At 35.6% G+C, this 22,317-nt stretch overlaps 1 protein-coding gene across 1 annotated transcript in view; it reads right to left on the bottom strand.

The window, feature by feature from the left end:
- LOC110714730 (small subunit processome component 20 homolog) overlaps positions 1-22,317 on the bottom strand; it is a 29,764-nt gene that overhangs the window by 5,969 nt on the left and 1,478 nt on the right. Inside the window, exons 5-25 of the mRNA XM_021893268.1 lie at positions 20,356-20,434; positions 20,185-20,258; positions 18,310-18,416; positions 17,151-17,333; positions 16,797-16,997; positions 16,478-16,694; positions 16,312-16,383; positions 15,879-16,228; positions 10,950-11,142; positions 10,603-10,831; positions 10,156-10,492; positions 9,171-9,348; positions 8,881-9,021; positions 8,529-8,790; positions 7,999-8,448; positions 7,248-7,711; positions 5,208-5,344; positions 4,943-5,124; positions 4,426-4,818; positions 4,202-4,327; positions 64-129 (exon numbers count right to left, since the gene is read on the bottom strand). Coding sequence (XP_021748960.1) covers positions 64-129; positions 4,202-4,327; positions 4,426-4,818; positions 4,943-5,124; positions 5,208-5,344; positions 7,248-7,711; positions 7,999-8,448; positions 8,529-8,790; positions 8,881-9,021; positions 9,171-9,348; positions 10,156-10,492; positions 10,603-10,831; positions 10,950-11,142; positions 15,879-16,228; positions 16,312-16,383; positions 16,478-16,694; positions 16,797-16,997; positions 17,151-17,333; positions 18,310-18,416; positions 20,185-20,258; positions 20,356-20,434 — 4,441 coding nt within the window. The remainder of the gene's footprint in view (positions 1-63; positions 130-4,201; positions 4,328-4,425; positions 4,819-4,942; positions 5,125-5,207; positions 5,345-7,247; positions 7,712-7,998; positions 8,449-8,528; positions 8,791-8,880; positions 9,022-9,170; positions 9,349-10,155; positions 10,493-10,602; positions 10,832-10,949; positions 11,143-15,878; positions 16,229-16,311; positions 16,384-16,477; positions 16,695-16,796; positions 16,998-17,150; positions 17,334-18,309; positions 18,417-20,184; positions 20,259-20,355; positions 20,435-22,317) is intronic.

The following is a 22,317-nucleotide window of genomic DNA, read 5'->3' as shown; positions in this document are numbered from 1 at the left end:
ATCAACAACTCAAAAGGGCCAAAACTGTATAAAAGAAAAGGCAAACTGCAACATGTAGCTAACCTCGGAAAGCTGCCCAGTGGCAACAATATTTTTAAAGCGTGACAATGCTCTGGCTTTCCTATGTTTCTGCAAGAGGAAAAATAAGTCAGCACTGCAGCAGTACACACAAGCAATTTTCATACTTTTAATAAACATAATTTAGATATGGAACATATAATCTAGAATGAATTGCGTCACTGCACCCTTCTTTTATCCAATTGAAGAGAAATTGATTACTGAGGAAATCACAAAACAACAGGACCAGGAATCTCAAATAACTAATGTACAAAAAAGTACTGAGCCAATCCAGCTGAAACATCAGACAAAGATCAATAAGGGAGAGTTAAGGCAGCATACTACTAAGGTGAAGCTACATAGACAAATGAGTCGCACAAATCCAGAGACTAAAGAAATGACAGAAAAAAAAACTGTCAGTATTATCTGATCATGAACTTCATTGATGATGAATCATTCAGATACAAACACAGATATCCTTGTTTCTCCAAAAACTACCGTCATCACTTGCATACAAATCAAAAAACTACTGGCAGTCCCAGTACAGCACCAAGCTACCGAACACAACCTCTCAACTCACTCCCTTCCCCACCCTACTTGAGCGGAATAACAATCAAGTCCAAACAGTCACTTCAAATCACCAATGAAAAGGATACTCTTGACCCTGTCTCAACAAACCTACGTCTTTATATCCTGGGGCAACCAAAATCTTTTGCAGATAGCCCAAATTAGTACCAAAGGAATGCCCAAACTAAAACACTTTACACTACGCAATTTCTAAGGGAAAATAAGTCTCCAACATGGGTAACATCCTTCAAAAGTTGCTATCTCATTACAAATCCTGTTGACTAATTCTAAAGAGACATTTTTTAAGAAAAAGAAATTTATGAAACAGATCTACAAAGCACACATAAATAATATAAACTGGGGCACTTGAAAAAAAAAAATTCAAGGACTGTATTTTAATTCTTTCCATTCCCATCTTCAAGACTTCAACAATGAAACTAAAAGATGGAATTTGGAGAAAAAAAAAAAAAATAGGATTGGAGATTTCATGCGCGAATGGACCTCCCAGCAATTTGACTAGAGAATATAACTATTATTCACTCTTGCCAAAAAAAACTTTGTTACAAGAGAGCATCGCCAGAATGGAACAGGCCAAACAGAACTTAGAACCTATATACTAGTCCTAGCCTTCCGCCTCTCTAAGTACACACTCTAATTAGTAATTAACATGTTAGACATGCATGACTAGGAGTTCAACATATGTTTCCTGACCCGGTCATCATTTGATCCAAAGCTGGCTGGAAAATAACTTGTCACCATACACAGCAAGTGAGCTGTAACCTCAACCTATGTTACATGGACTCGGGTACGTGTGTTGGACTCGGACATGTGTCAAACTGTCCGATTCGTCAATTTCAAAAAAATTTGGACAAGGGGACTCTATCCTATATTTGGACACGGGTGCAGGGACACGACACTTTCATTTTTTGCAAAAAAAAAAAAATACATTACAAAATATTTAAATATTTCATTTTCTTTGTCTAATACCTGGGAAATTAGAATATAATATTATTTTAAAATAATTTAAAATGGAGTAATGGAAACTGAAAACTAAAAATAAGTTTTACAAATAGTTAAAGTGTAAAAAAGAATGACCTCAGCTAGGATTAACAAAAAAGAGTCACGTGATTCCAGTTATTTGTACAAGTGTCTTATCAAAGAAAAATATAGAAAATGATGGGGTCAACACTTCAATTTAAAAAAAAAAAAAAATTGATGAACAACATTTATTTATCAAGAACCACAGATTGTTGCCGGCTATCCCACTATATCCGCCCATGACCCATCTTCACTTACTCCCGCCTTTCACCTTCCCCTCTTTCACTCTATCAAGCAGGCGGCAAGTCGGCAACAATGGAGTTTCAGTCTCTCTCTGAAATGCCCGAGTGCACACTGCCGAATCTGACGAGAATTTCATGTCTGTGTCATGTCGACACAGACACTCTGGGATTTCAGCCGAGTACGGTGAACATAGACCTCAACTAAGTGATGATGGTTCTGATTTTCACTAACTCCAGTTTATAATAACCCCTTCTAATAAATTAATTCAGAATATAAAAATTCCGCCACTCTTTCCTAATCGCAATGTTGGTGATTTCATGTTTTTCAATGCACATTTAATACCATTAATATCTTTAAAAAAAATAGTAAACCTATGATAATAAGATATTTTGAAAGCATATATCAAAACAAATCTAAGAAGATCCCATACAAATTGGATAGTGGGAGTTAAGAATAGACCACCTTTTATACTTTATAAGTTGGATATGGGAAAGCACGGAATAGATGTTATAGATCCACTTTCCATTAAGTAAAATGCTGAGAAAGGCCAAAGATGACTTGGATAGAAAAAACCAATCAGAGTTGGCTCAAGTGATAAACAACTTGATGTCGCTTAAGGGAGGTCTCAGGTTCGAGCCTCACCGTATGCAAAAACTCTTATTGAGAGACTCACCCACTATAAACTAGGTGACCCGGGTCAAATCCGGATGTAGTCGGAGCTAAGCTCCAGTGAACCGGGTGAGCATCCTAAAAAAAGACTTAGATGGAAGGAGTTAAGAAGAATCCTGAGTAACCTGACACTAAAGGTTCAATTCCAGACCTGATTTTAACCCAATTATATTCAGAAATTTAATCATTACCCGAAATTACCTAAAGATAGACTCAGATCAAAAGAGGTCCAACACATGGGCCGACTCGAAATGACCTAACTCATAAATGATATGAATATAGATGGCTACAAACTAATATGAATACACATCCCCAATTAACCAAAATATATATTAGTCCAGCCATCCCACATTAATTTGAACAATTATCACTTTACAAATTTTAAGGTGATAAGTACTGAATGGGTTTTATACTGTTATATAATAAAGAAGTAGATGTGATTGGAGTTTGTCAAGTATTTACATGTATTTTAACAAAAACATAGGTGTGAACAGAAGTTAAGTCCAAAAGAATGGTAATAAATAGATAACTGATAAGTCCATACCTAAAAGGAAATCATTCGGTCTCATGGTTCATTTATTCCGTCAAAGTAGAACACGGCATGTTCAAATTAATTTGATACTTGTTTAATTAATGCTTTAACGTATAAATCTTACCATATGAAAGCGCAATTCTTACTAATTTATCTTATCTGAAATAAATCAAAATAATAAGCTAGCTATAACTTAGTTTTAAAAATACTCAAAAGTTAAACCACTTTTGTTGATTTAGATGTTGGGCAAAATAGAGTCATGTGGGATTTAGTTAGATTTGTCTCGTGTTATACCTTCACATTATCAAATCTTGAGATTATTTAGTTTCATAATTATATATTTAAAGTTTGAAATCATGCATTGGCAATCGTGAAAGTCAAAACGTTGCGAGTAAAAGAGAATGGAGGAAGCATAAATTTATGGTTCAAAAGTTATGTACTCCAAAATAAAAGTTCACATAATAAAAACTAAACAAAAGAGAATTTGAACTTAATATTGAAGCCATAACTTAACTTTGTTGCATCATAATCTAAGTTGTCAACCTATGTCTAAGCAATGAAAGGAGCTTATGGTTTATTGAAAGGAAAAGGGAGCTTCTTAATTGGATAAGAAACAAATCGATTGATTACAAATTATAATTATTTTCCAAGTCATCTTAAGAAAAATGGCATTCTTCACAGATAGTCATCTGCTGTAACCTAATCTTGAAAACAAAAAACTAAACTTAGAGCAGACCACAATAGACTTGATCCAAACGCAAAAGACCCACGTCAAGTCATCAACTGGATCGCAGCCATCTAAATGATATGTTCCCAGCTAGAAATGTAATGATGAAAGTGGGTTTTCAAGAGCATGGCAAAAGATAGAAGAAAATGAAGGAAAAAGTATATGTGTATGAGCACGGAAAATTGATTCTTGATTCATGCAGCCTACCTCAACTTTTAGGGAATAAAAGAATAAGACTTAGGTTTTGTTGTCGAAATTATAATAAAATGTATTTAAATTCGGGTGTACCCTCATTGTGCAGAAATTTAACCAAAAAAAAACCCTGGTGAACAAAAAAAGAACCCTTGAGACTCGATAGTAATCGATACCTGTAAATGAATGATGTTGTTAAAGAAGTCTACTTCAGCATCTTCACTGCAAAGGAGCTTTAAACTTCCAAGATTTGGAATTCCTGAAAGCTTCAGGACCATCTCATGTAACAAATCAATCCATTCCTAGAATCATACCCAACAATCAATGTGACCTTGAGAATCCAGTATATGAATAAATCACTATAATACCAGTAATGAATAGAGTTTCAAAAGATGCCTACCTTTTGCATAGTTGTTATTTTAGTCATTGCATCTCCCATGTGCTTCAAAAGGAATTTATTTACAATATGCTGAATGTGATTATCAGTCCAATAAGGGTCATCAATTGCCATTGTTCGTGCAGGAACATCCTGGTTCTTTACTTCTTCCCCAGTTATTAGAGCAGAGAATTCAACAAATGAGAGGAGTGACTTATACGCACATTGTCTTAAAATTAACTCATCAGATTTGATGTCATAAATACAGTGGGATAATATCACTATAGCTTGATCCTCACTAACACCGAAGAAGTAATCTGCTGTAATTCTGTCATAAGCGTTGATGATAATATCAAAGTCAAGGTCATCCAATTCCATTGCAGAAGTGGTGGCATTTAATTCACAAACGAGATTAACCTGCAAATACAAGAGAAATTATCAAGGAAAAGACATGACCCACCCTAATAGAAAAAAAAGTAAAAAAATTTGAAAAATCCTAGCAACCATAAAAAAGGAAATTCTAAGAACATAAGACAATTACCATAGAGCGAATGGATGAATCATTCTCAGCAAGAGCACCCAAAAGATTACAGATTGACGACCGAACACCCCTTTCAGCAGATATAAGAATGGGAGATACAGCCTTCAAGATTTTAGTGTTAGCTTCACTTCGTAATACTGAAACTATATCCCCGAGGATCTGCAAAGCTTCCATACACAAATCTAACAAAAAAAACAAAACAAATTACTTCAGAAAAAAGAACTAAACAAAATGAACTCTTATTGGAAAGGGAATAGGACCCTACCAGAATTTTTTATGCCATCTGACGCAAGCAAAAGCAAGATATCCACAAACTTTCTTGCTCCTGATTGATCATTTATGAACTTTGATAGCAATTTCAGAACTCTCAGCAAAGTTTCCCCAGGATGTTTTAGCAACTTCCTGCAAAAAAGACGGATGAAACCCACAAAACGATACAGGCAAAAAAAAATCACTGCCCAGAATGTAAATTTGGCATTCATTGCCCACTTATGGGATTAAGGCTTTGATTGATTGATTGACTGCCCAAAAGTAAAATTGGCAGAAACTATAAGGTAAAAATAAACAAGATCCACTGAAGAAATGATGAAATAGAGACTGAAAAATGATTTAAAGCAAATGACGAGGGAATGAGTAGTGAAGGCACGAGCGTCAACCGGAGAAATAAAGACTACTAGCATAGCGCCAAATTAAAAGCGTTAGATAATCCAATGAGGCCCTATTCTCTTCACCAAATAAATTCTACCTCCGTTAACTTTTAGTTGCAACTTTGGGGTATTATTTGTGAGATATAAAATATTCCAAAGTTGCAACTAAAAGTTATCGGAGGTAGTAACAAATATAAAAAGTAAATCCGGTAAAAACAAATAAACGGAGGAAGTAATTGTTATTCTTTATATATATAGAGTGAGAAATAGATATTTGCCAAAATAATCATCATCATTCGCACCAAAATTACACGAGACTGGATTTTCACTTTAAAACGACTAGATAGATAATATTAGATAATATCCAAATACACTAGGATATTATCAAATACTATCTATGTCCTATGTTTGAGACTTGGAGCTTCACAACGATCCTCTACCTCATGGGTTCTATTAATATAAAAGTAGATATAATGAGAGTCAATGTAGTATTTATGTAATTACTTTAACGAAAAATTAACAATATCTCTCAATTTTCCGCTAATTAACTGTAGATATGTGGTGTAAGAGAACTATGAAAGAGATGAGTGGGTGTAGAAAAAGTAAGAGAGGGTGTAAAAGATAGGTGGCTGTAAAACAAAGTAAGAGAGAAGGTAAAAGGGTGTGTGGGTGTAAGTTAAAGTAAGAGAGTCAGAGAATGTAAAAAAAGTCGTAGGTGTAAGATAAAGAAAGAGAGTGAAAATGTGTACATATGTGTGGTTGGAGGGTTTGATAGGAAAGATAATATGACAATAATTGAATTAAAAAAAAATGAGTAGAACAAACGAAACAATTATAGATGCCAAGCAACTAGAACAATAAAACTTTTTATAGTTAAGATGATAGCAACTTGGTAATATCAAACCAATGACAATCAGTAAAAACAAACTTTAATCAGTAATAAAACTAATAATCAAATTGAATAAGTAAATATCTAATAAATATAAAATAAAAAAAAAAATCAGTAAAATAATTGTCAAGTAAATAACCTTGTAGCTAATGTAAGATGAATAACCGTGAAGGTGGCTTCAAAATGGGCAAAAACAGCGAAAGCCTTTCACAATTATATTAAAGGGAGATTAGAAGAAAATGGGATGCTTTCCAGTTATGGTTTTTGCAGTTACTTTACAAGGACACCTCATCCTCTTTTTGTACATGGTTCTATGCACTTCTTTAATAAATTAATAGATAAGAAAATTCCATCAATTACAAAAATACCTAGATTTGGAGTCAAAGGTCTTTTAGTAGGCAAAGTTTTACCTACTAGATTTCACAGCTTCAATAAAACATGCCTTCCAATACAGAAAGTATTTACAGTCCCACTTCCTCACCCTCTCAGTTAATGAAACATAGAGGGTTGTCAATATTCCTAACCTAAGTGACCTTGTAGCTAACCAAGAAGAATAAAAGTGAAGAAGGCTAAAGAATAGAAAGAAGAAACGTCTTCACTCATCAATTATATTTTAATGCTTGAAGAACCATCAAGAAACATTATGCTGAATTGCTGAGTAAATCTTGATAGAAAACAGACAAACAGAAATCAAAAACACAAATAATTAATCTTCACTTCAATTAGAGAGCTATGTAGAAACATAACGAGCACATATAAAATAATATACCTTTTTTTCTCAGTGAATGAATGAAATAGATGATGCAGGCTGTCAATAAGACCATCAAGGTTTGAACAAAAAACGTCATCAATAACATATCCATCAATCCCAAGCTCATCTTTAACAGTTAGAAGGTTCTCAGTGAACTTGAGAACGCTATAAATTATGGCTTCAGAAGCAGTTGGAACAGATAAGATTGAAAAGATATCTGGAATTAGGTTCTTTTCTCTGCATAAAAGAGAAACAAGTCTCTGACTCTGGCTCATTGCAAGAAAGCAAAAGAACAAAGAGCTTGGCTTTTCGCTACTTGAGCCCTCCTGCTTGAATCCACGTACTAAAGGCTTCACTGCCCTGAAGAATATATCCCAAAATGTAGAGCCAAAATCATGGTCCTCGTAATTATTAAGAATGGAAGAAATGATCTTCAGGCATAATGATCTCATATCTTTAAATTGCTTGACCGCCGAGCTGGTCTGTACATATATTCACAAATATGATCAGTGATTACAGCAAATTTTCTGCTTATCCAAAGTATATATGTAAGTGTAATACTACAGATTAAAGCCATTTTCAATAATAATCACTGGTGAGTTACATATTTTTTAGCAAAAAGACAAGTGACACTATTATACTTGCCTACTGAACCTAACCAAGCCCAGATCTACTTTTCCAGCCTCACCAAAGACACGCATATGTAAATATGTAACATTTATCACAAACAAATTAAAGCAGTAAATTATGTAGTAAATTGTACCCATACATGGTTCATAGCTTCCTTTCTACTTTCTTGCAAGTTAATATCGGATGAATCATCAAGTTGAGCAGGTTGCTTAGGACTTTTATTCAGAATACTTGAAGCACAGCTGTCGAGAATACGGACAACACAACCCAAGAGAAGATCGAGAAATGGGCTGACACGTGAAGCATCAAAAATACTAAAAATTTCTTCAACCACGTGTAAAAACCCAAATCTCTTTTTTAAGGGAATGGCAATTATTCTTTCCACAGAGAATAAATTCAATAAAGTTGGCAATTCAAATCCATCCAAATTGCATTTCTCTGAAACCCAAGCACAACTTTCTATTTCTTCATTATTAAGATCAGTAATTTGCAAAGACTTCAACAATAGTTGAAAGAAAAGAGGAAGCTCAGCAACAGTGAATTCAGCAATGAATCCCAGCACAGCCTTTCGATTGCTCACACTTGCATGCTGTATGATAAGGAAACAAAAAAATGTTAAGTTAGCAATTCAATTGGACAAAAAAGCAATCAACCACTAAACCATCTCACCTTTCTTGAGGCAAGTGTCTTAAGGCTTCTAACTTTTGGCATCAGCAATCGAATAACTAATGGGACAAGTTGGGCTCTGTGCTCTTCTTCAACCAAATTAGAGTCTTCAGATAAACTCCAAGTAGCAATTTCTTCTCTCAAACATTTTGAACTGACAAGATTCTTCAGATGCTTCTCATAAGGGAGCAAGAACCTATCCTTCCAATTTAAGAGACAATCCAAAACCCTTATTTGTATCTCAACATCATTATTATCAAGCAACCTGGAAACCTCACTCCCGTCATATTCCAATCACAACAATACAGAGGGAAAACAGACATATAAACATATACATATATATATATTTACAAACCTATTCACCAAGACTTCTTTCAATAGTTGACTGCAGTAAAATGACCTGGGATTCTTCATCAACTTAAAAAGGTTAAGCCACTCCATGAGTACAACTTTCCAATCCTTACCAGCACAAGCAAGTGAATCAAACGATTCCAACCTACAACAGAGGCACATATATAACAGACAATTAGTACAATTCTCCAAGCCACGCCATAAAATGACTAGCCCAGATCTAATCATTTAATAAAAAAAAAATTTAAAAAAAATTAAATAAAATAAAAAATTAAAAAAAAAATCAGCACTCACCGCGGGTTTTCATCACTGTAGCCCAGAAATTTCAAAAATAATGGAACTATTTGGCGAGAATGTGACTCAGTAACGGTTGGAATCCTTTGTAAGGCTTGGAGTAGCAAAGGAGTTATAGACAAGCCAGATCTATCAGATGATGTTGTGCTACAAAAGGAACGGAAATGTTCCACCAACTCTAACAAGAGCAACAGAGAAAGCAGTTAGAAAGCCATTAATACAATACCTTGTCAGCCAGCAAACTTGTAAAAATTCACTGTATAGCCTACCAGTTATCTTAGGGGATAAGAATTTCAGTTCAAAATTTTAACTGAAGATGTTTATATATTTAAACAATGCACTAGAAGTAGAACTGACAACCAGGTTGATTAGGAAGGGTTGGGGTTGAAAATGTTCAGGTTCAGGTCATTTGTCAGCTTGGTACATTTAAGATTTTGGTCAGAAAATGTTTGTTCTTGACCCACACATTTCGAGTTCAGGTAGACCAATTGATTAAGGGATTTCAGAAATGCTATTTAATTTTATAAGAGTTCAATATAAATAACCATATATCGATAAATATAAATATATATAAAAAAAAATAAAAAAAAAAAGTGCAATATAATATATAAGGATGAACTTATTTAATTATATGACATATTCAAGCATATAAAGATGTATGCAGCCAACCAAAACAATGTTATACCCAACAAATGTAACATTAACTACTATAAAGGCAATAATTTACTGGTCAATCAGAAAATAAATGGGATGGTCGGGTTTGACACTATTTTTTGAATTAGTCAGACTTATGTAAAAAAATAAGGTTTCAGATCATGATATCTTGTTCATGACCCACTTTTTTGCATTAGGTCGATTTTTTACAGGTCTAATTAGAGGCAAATAGCAAACACAATTTTCCACCCAATATCTCAGATTATATGATAAATAGTTATGGACTTCAGGTTCTTGAATGACATAAGAATTTTGAAGAGCTAGTACAAACCAGTTTTATCGCTACATGCTATCATGTTGGAGTTGTCTAACCCATGAGCCTTTATACAACTGGTCTGGCATTTCTCAAAAAAGCAGATAAACTTATTCCACAAGAGCCCAGGATATGTGCTGATCATAGCAGAAAGGCACTCTAAAGCTGCATTTGATAAATCCATGTATTGGTTATACAGAAGCCCGATAGTGCCATAAAAAGCCGGCAGTACATGGGCTTCAGTTACCCCAGGAGCAGATAGAGAAGTCCGTATTCTAGAAACTAGCAAAGTGACCTTTCTACCAGTGGCAACTGAGATGGGTGTTTGCTCAATAGTAAGAAGCAGGTTAAATACCTGCATGTCGCAGAAAATAAAAAAAAAAAATAGCTGTTTAATGGCCAAATCAACACATAAATTTATGATCCATGATGAGGGGAAAAATAAAATTACTGAATAGAATGTACATTGTAGCTTTGGGTGCCAATGTGATCTTCTTCAGAAACTTCTGCATCCATCTGTTGTGATTCATAATTCAAAAGCTCATAATGACACAATATTTTAAGTGTCGAAACACGAAGTTCCTTGTTGGGATGAAATAGGTTCTCTGAAAATACATTCAAAGCATCCATCCCATCTGCTGCTTCAAGCTTTAGATGTCTTATCGAGACACCTTTGTTTTTTTGGAGACTCTCCCTGACATTTGTGCAGGTTTTATAAGACAAACTATTCTGACTGATTATTGCAGAAAAGCATAAAGGGTAGAAAATTATCAAATAATTGCTTATAAGAGCAACATAACCAGACTACTTACCCATATTTCGAATCCAAATACTCTGCTACAGCAGACAGTATTTGCTGTGATGATTTATAACTTTTTCCAAGATGCAAAATCTTGCAGGTATGTTCATGTTCAAATCTTTCAGGTCTTCCTGCACCATGATAACTTTGTAAAGCAGCACCAATTAGGCCCTGCCATATACATTTGGGAACTCCAGCCACAAAATCTGGAAAAATATACAAATGGATCAACAAATTATTGATGAACCAAATGAGTTAAAAAATCATTCAAGTTTGAACCTTGAGACTCTGTTACAGTAGGAAAAGAATTAAGACCAAATGTTAAATACAACAGTATCCAGAAAGTTATGTAGCACTTTTTTTCAACATTCAAGGGAATGCATGCATGTATGGAATGCAATACAACAAAACGACATTCCTAATAGTTACCCAGCGATCAGGGTTCAAAATAGAGCTTAGAACATGAAGCAATTCTGTTATGGACTGACTTAGGATTTTCTAATTTAAGGACTAATTAAGATATAAAAGCTTGATAATTTAGATTAATAATGGCAGAATTTGGATACAAAAGGATAGATTAAAAGCTTAAGGCTATCACTCTCTTGATAACTTTAGGTTATCACTCTCCTAGTAACTTGAGGTTACTACTCTCAACATTTTTCCTCACAATTCACATCATAGCTAATGCATACACTATCCCTTATTTATACTAAGGCTTAGTTAGGAATAAGGGCTACTAACCTAAAAGTACTAAAATTCCCAAACTACCCTTGTTAATGTTAGTCTATTACATTACCGGCCCCCTAAACTTCCACCGTGTCCTCAAGGTGGATAATAATCGGCACTTGATTCTCGGCGACAGCAATGATCTGTCAAGGTTGATGAAGGATGTGAAATTTGGCTTGAATGTATAAGGTTATAAGAGTTGGGTTTCATAGCTGATGTTGGATGGATAGGCCTAGAGTTAACAAGCCCAAAAACATGAAGGGTAAGTGGGCCCAATAATTTGCATTGCTTCATCAAATTGAATTGGGTTAGCCTGTAGCTCTTTTCTTTCCATATATGCACGTAGCACTAGCTGCCCATTGACCAATTTGCCCTTACTAACCCCATCTTGTATAATTGGCTTCCTCCCCAAGGCATTGAAAATTTCAGTCAACCCTCTGCCAAAAGCATTTCTGCCAAAAGCTGCTCTTTTTGCATACTTCAAGAGGCCACCAATCACCCATTCCTCTTGAATCCTTTCTCTTGCTCCACTTCCGGTCAAACCCCCACCGCCGGAAAACCACCCGCGAATTCTCCACGTTTTTGCTGCGTGTAGCCACCATGACCAACACCGCATCTGCCATGGAAGTTCCTGCGCCATTCCCCACCTTTTTCTCCGGCGAGCCACCCATGTCCACCACCACACCAGCCACACAGACCACCAGATTTTTCGCCTCCACTGTGACCCCCCTCAAATTCGTTGCAAACACCACCAGCAAGACCACGGAACCCACCAAATATCCACCACTCATTCATCCCACCACCTGCAAAGTACCCCAGTCCACTTTCAAACAAGCCACCTCCGACCAAGAGACCACCACCAGTAAACCCATCGGAAAAATCGCCACTCTTTACCCTTTCTTTACCTTGCGGCTCATTGTTCAAATTTGTATGGCCACCAGCAATCCCTTGTTCACACGCCCGACACCAACATCCCGGGCCACCACCTGACCCACTTGCGGCTGACCCGCCTTTCACGAAGTCAGCTCCGTCTCTGTTCAGGCCACCACTAGCGGCGGTCTCACCATCACTCTCAACTTTTCCGGTTAACGCTCCTGAACCACCGCCAGATCCACTACTATTGGCGCCACCCTTCTCAAAAAATCCTCCTATTCCATTGCCTACAAACACCTCAACTTCAGCCCTTTGCACGGTACTAAAATCCACCCAAACTGCACGAGCTTCGCCGCCAAACTCGCTGTTGACCAACTCGCTGTTGACTCCACCCGTACCTCCACCGGAAAACCCATCACCGAAATCACCAATCCTTCCACCAGATATATGTTTTCCCACAAAGCTCTCAAATCCGCAACCCAATTCGCCGTCAAAGTTTCCTGAACAACCATGTCTCCCATCCCGGCCTGCCTCGCATACAACTCCAGTTGGGTTGAGTGTGAAACCCTCTGGTAAAGTGCTCACCCCACTGCCAGATCCACACGCCACCGGGTCTTGCACTTCTTGACTCTTCAGGTGTACTACCTCGCTGCTGAACCAGGGACCACAACAGTAATCAGATTGTGTCGTCGTTGAACGGAACTGGCGGACCAACTGAACCTTCAATATCTGCCACCCATTGAATGGTAGCCACCTGTGTTCACATTCGAACCACTGTAACGCTTCGCCGCAAAGCCCGATGATGGCAACCTTGAGCTTCTCCTTTTCATTCAACTGGAAAAAATGAAAGTAATCCTCCATTTGGAAGATCCAGTCATCTGAGTTTCTTCCATTAAATTCGTGAATTTGAAGCTCCTGCCGGATTCTCTTCTCCTCGGGATCTGAAATTCCTTGCTCCCTTTTAAGGGAAATGTATTTAAATTCCTCATGAATCCATTTCTTCATGAGTCGTTCGCCATCTGTTCCCGCAAACTGCATTTTTTTTAATTTTTTTTTTAAAATGCGGTGGTACGGACTGGTGGTTCCACTCAACGGCAGCCCACAAGACCGCCTGCTCTGATACCAATTTGTTATGGACTGACTTAGGATTTTCTAATTTAAGGACTAATTAAGATATAAAAGCTTGATAATTTAGATTAATAATGGCAGAATTTGGATACAAAAGGATAGATTAAAAGCTTAAGGCTATCACTCTCTTGATAACTTTAGGTTATCACTCTCCTAGTAACTTGAGGTTACTACTCTCAACATTTTTCCTCACAATTCACATCATAGCTAATGCATACACTATCCCTTATTTATACTAAGGCTTAGTTAGGAATAAGGGCTACTAACCTAAAAGTACTAAAATTCCCAAACTACCCTTGTTAATGTTAGTCTATTACAAATTCATTATAAAAGACATGCTGAAAACGATATCCGTAACCGAAATGTCATTCCATTGGTAAGATTTTATACTTTTTACAAAAGATCCGCAAAAATTCTATCCACGCTTCGCCAAACTGCAGATCTCATAGTGATTATTGCATTCCATTTGATAAAACCACTTTGACAGTCCTTAGAGATAGCAAAAATAATAATAATTTCATCGACCAAAATGAGACAACAGGAGTGCTTCTAAAACCAATTTGACAGTCTTTGGAGTTACCAATACTAAGGTTTCCCATCAAGGGTTTAATGACAGCTATGTAGCCAATAGGCAAGTAACATAACCTACCATCCCATAAGTGTAAAAATATCAGCTTACTATACTCAGATTTCCCAAACCTAAATAGGCCATTATTTCGGCCAATACAGCCAAAAACAGAAACAAGGACAGTATGTGTAACACCCCCGAGGGTGTTACAGTACGGCAGCTAGAAATAACATTAAATCACGGCATATCAACCACGACCATTTATGTGAACCCACAATAAGCATACGAATTTATGAATAGCTTAAATGTTCCCCTTTCCTCAATCGGTAATCAAAAAAAGGGTTTCTTTAGATTACACAGACTATATTTCAATAGTCATACAACAATGACTATTAAACATCAGCTACAAGTATAAAAACGAAATTTTAGAGACTGCTAAAGACAATAAAAAAAATAATAATAATAATACGGCAGAAACTAACATATAAATCCTGCCCAGTCAACCCTCACTTTTTACGTGATGCCGCATAAACAATACTTCTGCGATGCATAAGCCTAACCACAATTGAGACCACAACCCCATTTTAGAAACCTGTTTCTATTTTAGAAAATTAGAAATGAACACAGTTATTTAACTGTGGAAAAGTGAAACACTCTGACACTAATGAAAAATGCAACATTTAGTATCTTTAAGTTAGCCAGAAGAGAGACGAGAAAGCTCAATTTTAAAGTTTGAAAACAAAATCTAACTCCAAGAAGAAAACAATACAAACTGTTACCAAATTAAGGTGGTTAAATATTACTACCAGGGTGAGCTCTACATTTCTGCTTATAAACATACAATTTTGCATAGTTATTCTCATGCTCCACAATCAAATTAAGTGGTCAATTGGATGAAAGGTGGGTAAAATTTGGTGGATTCTGCACCAAATCTCTCCTGGTTGGAGCAGGAAGGTATTTCTTTGGTGAAATGGAGAAACTGGGGATATCAAACATGCCCGCCATGGGTAGTTGATAGGTGGTGAGTATCAGAACTTTCCTGCACCACCCCAAATCCAATTACAACACACCAACCCTACCCAAATATTATACAATATAATAATATCATCAAATGGTAAAATTAAAGGTGATATTACATGTATACCAGGTAGGCAGGAATTGAATATCACACTTAGGTGGATATTACATGTATACAAGGTAGGCAGGAATTGAATCACACTTAGATAGTCAGAATGGGCAGCAGGGCAGGTATAGATGGATAGTAAAAAACCTCTTAATTGATGAAATAGGTATGATTTTAAAGCTGTACCTACCTTGGTGTGCATGGATGTTGGTGTTGACATGGGTGAGGGGTATATGAGTAAGTGGTAGATATGGGTATAGGATAAGGTGTAACCACATCTGACCATTGTTGTCCCTAACTGACCTTTACTAGACAAGTAGACATAGAGTAAGATATTCATAGAGCATCCTAAGGAGCAAATTCAAAGTGAAGGTGGTCCCATTCTCTCTTCTGCAATATTTTAAGAACAAGATGTTGCATCATTGCCACTACCAATTGAGACTGTTAAGTTAAAAAAATTCCAAAGAGAATCCTTCAACAAGACATTTCTAGCTCGTGTGAAACTACTGAGTTAAAAGTTGTACCTGTTTCAGTTATTAATAGCCGATCAACCTCATCAACCAAATTCATCAGATACTCATTCCCCTCGACAGATAAGAAATAAGGGATGCAACAAATGGTTCCCCAAAGTAAAGCCAAAGCGTCCTCATCTACTACTTCATCAATTATTGTATCCTTGTGCGTCATATTTTTTATCACTCCTATCCAGTAGCAGATTGTCTCTTGAAAAAAACATCTGGACTTTACAACCAATTCCTTTGGCATTCCTTCTAGAACATTAAAACATCCTGTTTTAGCTTGAAATCTTTCACAATAAGCCAGCATCAAATGTAGAGCTTCTCCCTTAGCTATTTCCAGTACATTCAAACAACCACTATCAAAATGACAAAAAAGCTCAGTAAGTAATGCTGTAAAGTATTGTTAAGTATCGGCAACATATCCATGTGGCAAAGCTACCTTAAAATATTGCTTTGGAATGCAATTATAGCATAGTCCTTCATGACCAAATCTTTCAAGAGCGTAAGCAAACTGAAACAAAGAATTAAAATGTCAGCTCAATAGACCTGCTTTTACAGAAAGCCTAAAAATCAACCACTATTACCAAGTATCTAAGGTAGGATACCTTGAGCTCTTTAATTGAAAGACAGGAGCCCACTGCAAGGCAAGTTCAGGAATACCAGTCGAATTGTTGTTATTGCAAATACCATCAAGAACGCACAACAGGAGCTGAAAAGTTTTATCAGCAGCCTCAGATACCAGTCCCTTTGTTTCACCACTGCTAAATGGAAGAATAAATTTCCACATGAGCAAATCTAATAGCTTCTGCATTTGCTTGTAGTCTGCACATATATATAGAGCAGTCACATTAAGAAACAGTTATACAGCTTCACAGCCTACAAGAACTTTACACACAAAAATTCATAAGCTCACTCACAACCTACCACCAACTTTTCGGCCATGATCAACAGAAATTATTGATATAAGCACTGATAACAGGCAGGATAAATGTTGAGAATATCCGCCAGATAGAGAATTAGCAACAGCTTCATACAAGCTATTCCATATCAGCTTCAGCTCACTGACATCCAGCTCCATACATCTTTCAAGAGACGCAATCACAATTTCAGTAACAGTGTCAGAACCTGTAGTGAAATGAAATGGTGAAAAGTATATAGGGTGAAAAGCTTTGAACTTTCACTAAAGAGGTTGATGCCTAATAAGATACAGAAAGACAGCAAAAGATTAAAAAGATAGAAAAAAATAAACCAAAGGCAAATCAAAAATTCACAACCTACCTTGGTTAAACTTGTCGCCTATACTTAAGAAGCCACTATCTGTTAATAAGTCCAGCACTCGAGATGCGCGTGAATGAAAGTTAGATGATGTTCCTCTCATAATATGCCACAGCAACGCACTAGCTCCAAATTTTTTGGCCTCAGATGGTTTTCTTGCAGCTTCATGCAGAATTTTACTAACACCTGCATACAATATTAATAATCAATAACCAAAGACTGACAGGAAAATATAAGGGTCTCTTATATACAGCAATAATTACCTAGCTTATAATTGCACATATGAACCAGGCCGAAACAGGTATCACTCAATGCATAATAAAGTCAATCATTCAAGGATCAACTTTACTTAAGAACTGTGTGGACAAAAGTTCAAAGGGGCAAAACACATGACAGAACCTAAAAGAGTATAAAATACAGAAGGAAATCAGCCTTCATTTAAGTACTTATGTATTACTACTCAAATTACGAGTGCAGAAATACAAGCAGGAAGGCAAGCAGAAAAGTGCAGTATGAAAAAATGCACTGTGGAGGTCAATCAGTCAATCAAGATCAATTGAACTCCATTGAATTAACTTCAGTTTCATTATACAGTGGAAGACCGAATTATTGAACTACATAAATATACAGAGGACCAGAAGTAGATAAACCAAACTATGCGCATATAAGAGCACAAAAATTCACCACAAAACAACACATATGGAGCCATGAGTCTAAATGTCTGATAGTGTACCTCTTTTAAAAATCTCCAGCTGACAAGGTCAGGAAGAAAGCCTAGGATAACATTTAATTTTATAATTAATTCAACATTCCCCTACCGAAGAAACTTTCAATATTCTTCTCTAATTGCCTACAGTGAGTAATAATTACAAAGCATAGAACACCATAGAACACAACACCCCACAAAAGCAGCACATCAAGCATTTTAAAGCACTAGGTGGATAACATTCAAGAGGTAGATGACTCATGGTGAAACATAGAAGATAATGACAAAAAAAAAAGGATTTATTATGAGTTATTACTGATTCAACTGAATGCAATTAAACTGACACTAACACATTTTAACTAGCCAATCAAGCAGCTCAAATCTGAAGATAAATGATCTAGAATATCTGAAGGCTAATCACTTTGTACGTTTACAGAAAATTTTTACTAACATCACCTTCTTTAAGTTGTGGAGTAGGTGCATTTCTCAGCAAAAATGACAGCGCTTTAGCCATAAACTCCTGGACAAAATCTTTGGGATAATATCTTAGTTTGACTGTAACCCTACAGAAGCAAATTTACAACATTGTCAAAGGATTTTCAGTCAACAGTGAGTAATTGTCAATGCCTAGTGAATCTATACCACCAACAAAAACAACAAAGCCTTACAACCAAAATGATTTGGGGTCGGCTATCCATGAAGAAAAAAGAGCATGGCAAGGTAGTCAATTGACAAATAATATATTAATACTATAATAGTGCCAAAACATACTATCATATACTATAATAGTGCCACACAAAAAAAAAAGAGACACAGCACACACACACACACACGGATGGCTGGTATCGGAAAACCTAATTCGAGAACAATAAACTAAGCAAATGGTAAGAAGAAAAATTAATCTTAAATCAAATTCAATTAGACTATCAATTAACACATTTTACAACAAAGACAAGGTCATCAACGAATATCTAATATGGGTGCAAAGCTAAGTTCTCAATAAAAACAATTCAAAAGGTTTGGGGCATGATAAGTTGGTACAAGATTTGGATATGGGTAAAACGACACGTGAATGTTAATAAATATATATTTGTTGTAATACGTAGTGTATACTACCTCTATTCTTTCATGTTCTACTCGCAAAAGATACGCGATTTAAAAAATTGTTGAAGAATTAAGTGTAAGATAACTGCGAGAAAGAATGTAAAAAAGTGGGTTTGTGTAAGAATAAGGTGAATAAAGCAAGAGAGAGAGTATGGAAAGGTGTAATTATTGTGGGGTTGAAGAGATAAGATGGTAAAATGGATATGTCATAAAGAGAATAAATCAAAGTGAATAGAACATAAAAGAACGGCCAAAAAAATAGAACAAAAAAGAACGAAAGGAGTATTTAGTAATATTTAGTGTATAATAAGAAGTGTATATTATTAATTTTTATCGTATATTTATTTATATTATTAATTGGGTTAAATGAGAATTTTCTTCCATCTAGGTTCCAAGGACCCTTTGCACTTCAGTGCGCCTCATGACATTTTTAAGTTAAGAGTCAAAACTCCCACTTTGGAACTTACAAAATACAAGTGTAAGGACTATAATTTTAAAATCAACAATTTCTTAAGTTTAAAATGGAATGTTGAAAGACAAGAATAATAAATATATGTGTTAAGTGGAAGCTTTAAGAATAAAAAAGACAAATAAAAAAATTGGTTGGTTGGAATGATGTGAGAAAAAGAAGAGCAAATAATAGATTGAGAAGATTGTTAAAACTTGAAAATAAATTGGAAAAAAAGTAATGTAAATGGATCGTGTTAATGCATCAAATAATAAGGTGAGTCATCGACCTTAATATGGAATAACGCATAGTGTAACCATTAATTTGAAAAACACTTTCATGTACAGTTTTGAACATTATGGAAGGAGAATCAAATAAGGGGCACCAGGTGACTTTCCAGCAAGAAAAGGAATTGTAACAACTGCTTGATGCAAAAAGAAATACAATCCTACTAACATTTGTTTATATGGAAAGGAAAAATTTTATATTTTCCCAAACAGCTCGTATCAAAAAAATATGTTGAAGCACTTAAAATACCACTAAACTAATTATGATAAAATTTCCCACAGTAAAACGTTTTAACTTCAAATCACGTCCTATAAACACATGAACATAAAGCCAAAATAGATCAATATAATTTATTTCGATTTTTTTTTTTTCAATCCAACTGAAGAACGCATGCATAACCCAAGTTAGGAGAACATAGGCAATATGATAGAAAAAAAATAATAACAAATAAGATAACTTGCTAAACATTTAAAATATAAACTTGCACTTACTCGAGAACTTGAACAACTTTTTGGGTGAGATACCTCTGCAAGTACATCATTATATATGACAACGAGGTAAACATCTGCAAACAAGTAAATCAGCTCTTTCATAAGTATTTGTAATCCTAAGAAGTACAAAAGGCAGACAGAGAAGGATATTCCTAAGAGACATAGGTAGACCTGCTCAATAATCTCTGGTTCTCGGTCAGCTTTATCTTTGAGAAGACCCAAGTAAGACTCAATAATCCTTGGAAGAAAGCTGTCAAAAAGTACATGAAGGAAGCATGTTAAATGATATTGACAATTCTTCTGAATTGGAGAAAAAAAAAAAAAAAAAACCTTTCAAGAAATTTAAAAAAAAAAATAAAAACAATTTAAAGCACATGGAAGAAATAGAATCACATATAAAAAAAATAAATCTACTACCTCCATTTAACATTTTTTGCAACTTTAACCAAAAATGTCAGCTACACTTTTTTTGCAACTTTCCAAAAGTTTTTTAAATTAATTTACTAAAACACCCTTACTAAAATTTTTAAAAAGTCAATTAGTACTTAAAACAAAACTTTATCAAGACAATAATCCAACCAACCATTTCAATTCATTGAACAATACTGATCTATCATCGAATCTCTCCAGAAAAATCAAACCCAATTCTTGAACTTCTTCTTCTTCAATTCCCCATTTTCTTTTTCTATCCTTTAATCTAACCCCCTATCTCTCTCTCCCACGAAGACAAACCATTTGGGTGGTGAAGATCTACCCATGGACAATGATGACGGAAAGTTTGCGATTATGGTGGTGGTTATGCGGTGGTTCTGGGTTTGGTTTTAGGTTTTGGGTAGTATGGTTGCAGGCTTGAAGCGGGGTTGGTTTCGGGTTTGTGTGTATGTGTGTGTGTGTGTGTGTGTGGTGGCTACGGGATGGGTTTAGGTTTTGGGTGTGGTGGCTAATGGATGTGTGGTGGTTCGGCGGTATCCGTGAGGCTAGTGTTGGTGACTGGTACTAGGCGATGCGTCAAGATGGTGGACTGGTGGTGCGTAGAGGTGGTGATGTGTGTGGCTGGTGTTATGGAAGGTGGTAAATTAATTATTAATTTATCCCCAATTTCTCTCTTCTTCCTTAATCACATGTCCCTCCCTTTTCTTAATCTCCATTTCTCATTTTTTGCCTAGGAGTCCGTGTCAACTCCAAAGTTGCAAAAAATGTGTAACGGAGGTAGTAGAAAAAATTATATGATCTGGAAGCACCTAGATTGACAAGGACAATATTAAGTTCTGTTTTCTCGGGATCTTGAATAGTAATTAGAGTACTGCATCAGTATCACCGTCTATAACATCATGCATGATTCTATATAAATAGAAGGATTAAGTTTTGTCTGGGGGCACAGGTATAAACCCAACCTCTTTTTTTTGGGAGGAAATAAACCCAACTAACATTATTTAATTAATAGTAACTAATGATAATTAGTCATTCCAAAGATCTGCTCAAAACCCAAAATGCCATCTAAAATAAATAATTAAGGAACAAATTAGATTTGAACGTTTAAAAGGCAGCATTAGTAATTCCTAGAATTAAATCATCACTAGACATTTTGGTGAAGCTATAGACATCCTATCAGCATAGGAAGAGTGGTTTTTAAGTCACTTATGCAGCCATCTTTATTAGACGAACAATTTCAAATCATACTTAAATCCCATATACTTTCTCTTGGTTCATGAAGTGGAGACTCAAGGGAAATGCAACACAAAAAACCCTAGCTGTCTGTCAAATGAGTAAGGCGCTTGTACAGTTGTAGTGGTGGATTAAGACTGATTTGCTTGCCTTTTGAGGTGTTCCTGACTCCTTGCAATCAAGATTAGAAAGCAACCTTATGAAGTGTTCTTGACTTCTTGCAGTCAAGAGAAAAAATCAAAATTAAACTAGATTGAGCAGTTGTTGGTGGTACTCTCTATCCAAGTGAATAATTGACTTTAAACTCAGAATATCTATGCATAATATCAATTTTTTTAACTGATCAGGTCCATATACTTTCATTTTCATTCCCCAGCAAATAACCCAGCTAAAAGATTGTCCTGGGTGGGTTTTAAAGATGTCAGATTGCATACCAAGTACCAACATCACTAAGTGCAAGATTACAGG

This window comes from Chenopodium quinoa, unplaced genomic scaffold (assembly GCF_001683475.1).
Source record: "Chenopodium quinoa cultivar QQ74 unplaced genomic scaffold, ASM168347v1, whole genome shotgun sequence".
NCBI classification, from domain to species: Eukaryota; Viridiplantae; Streptophyta; class Magnoliopsida; order Caryophyllales; family Amaranthaceae; genus Chenopodium; species Chenopodium quinoa.
This window is presented reverse-complemented; position numbering and strand designations above follow the sequence as displayed.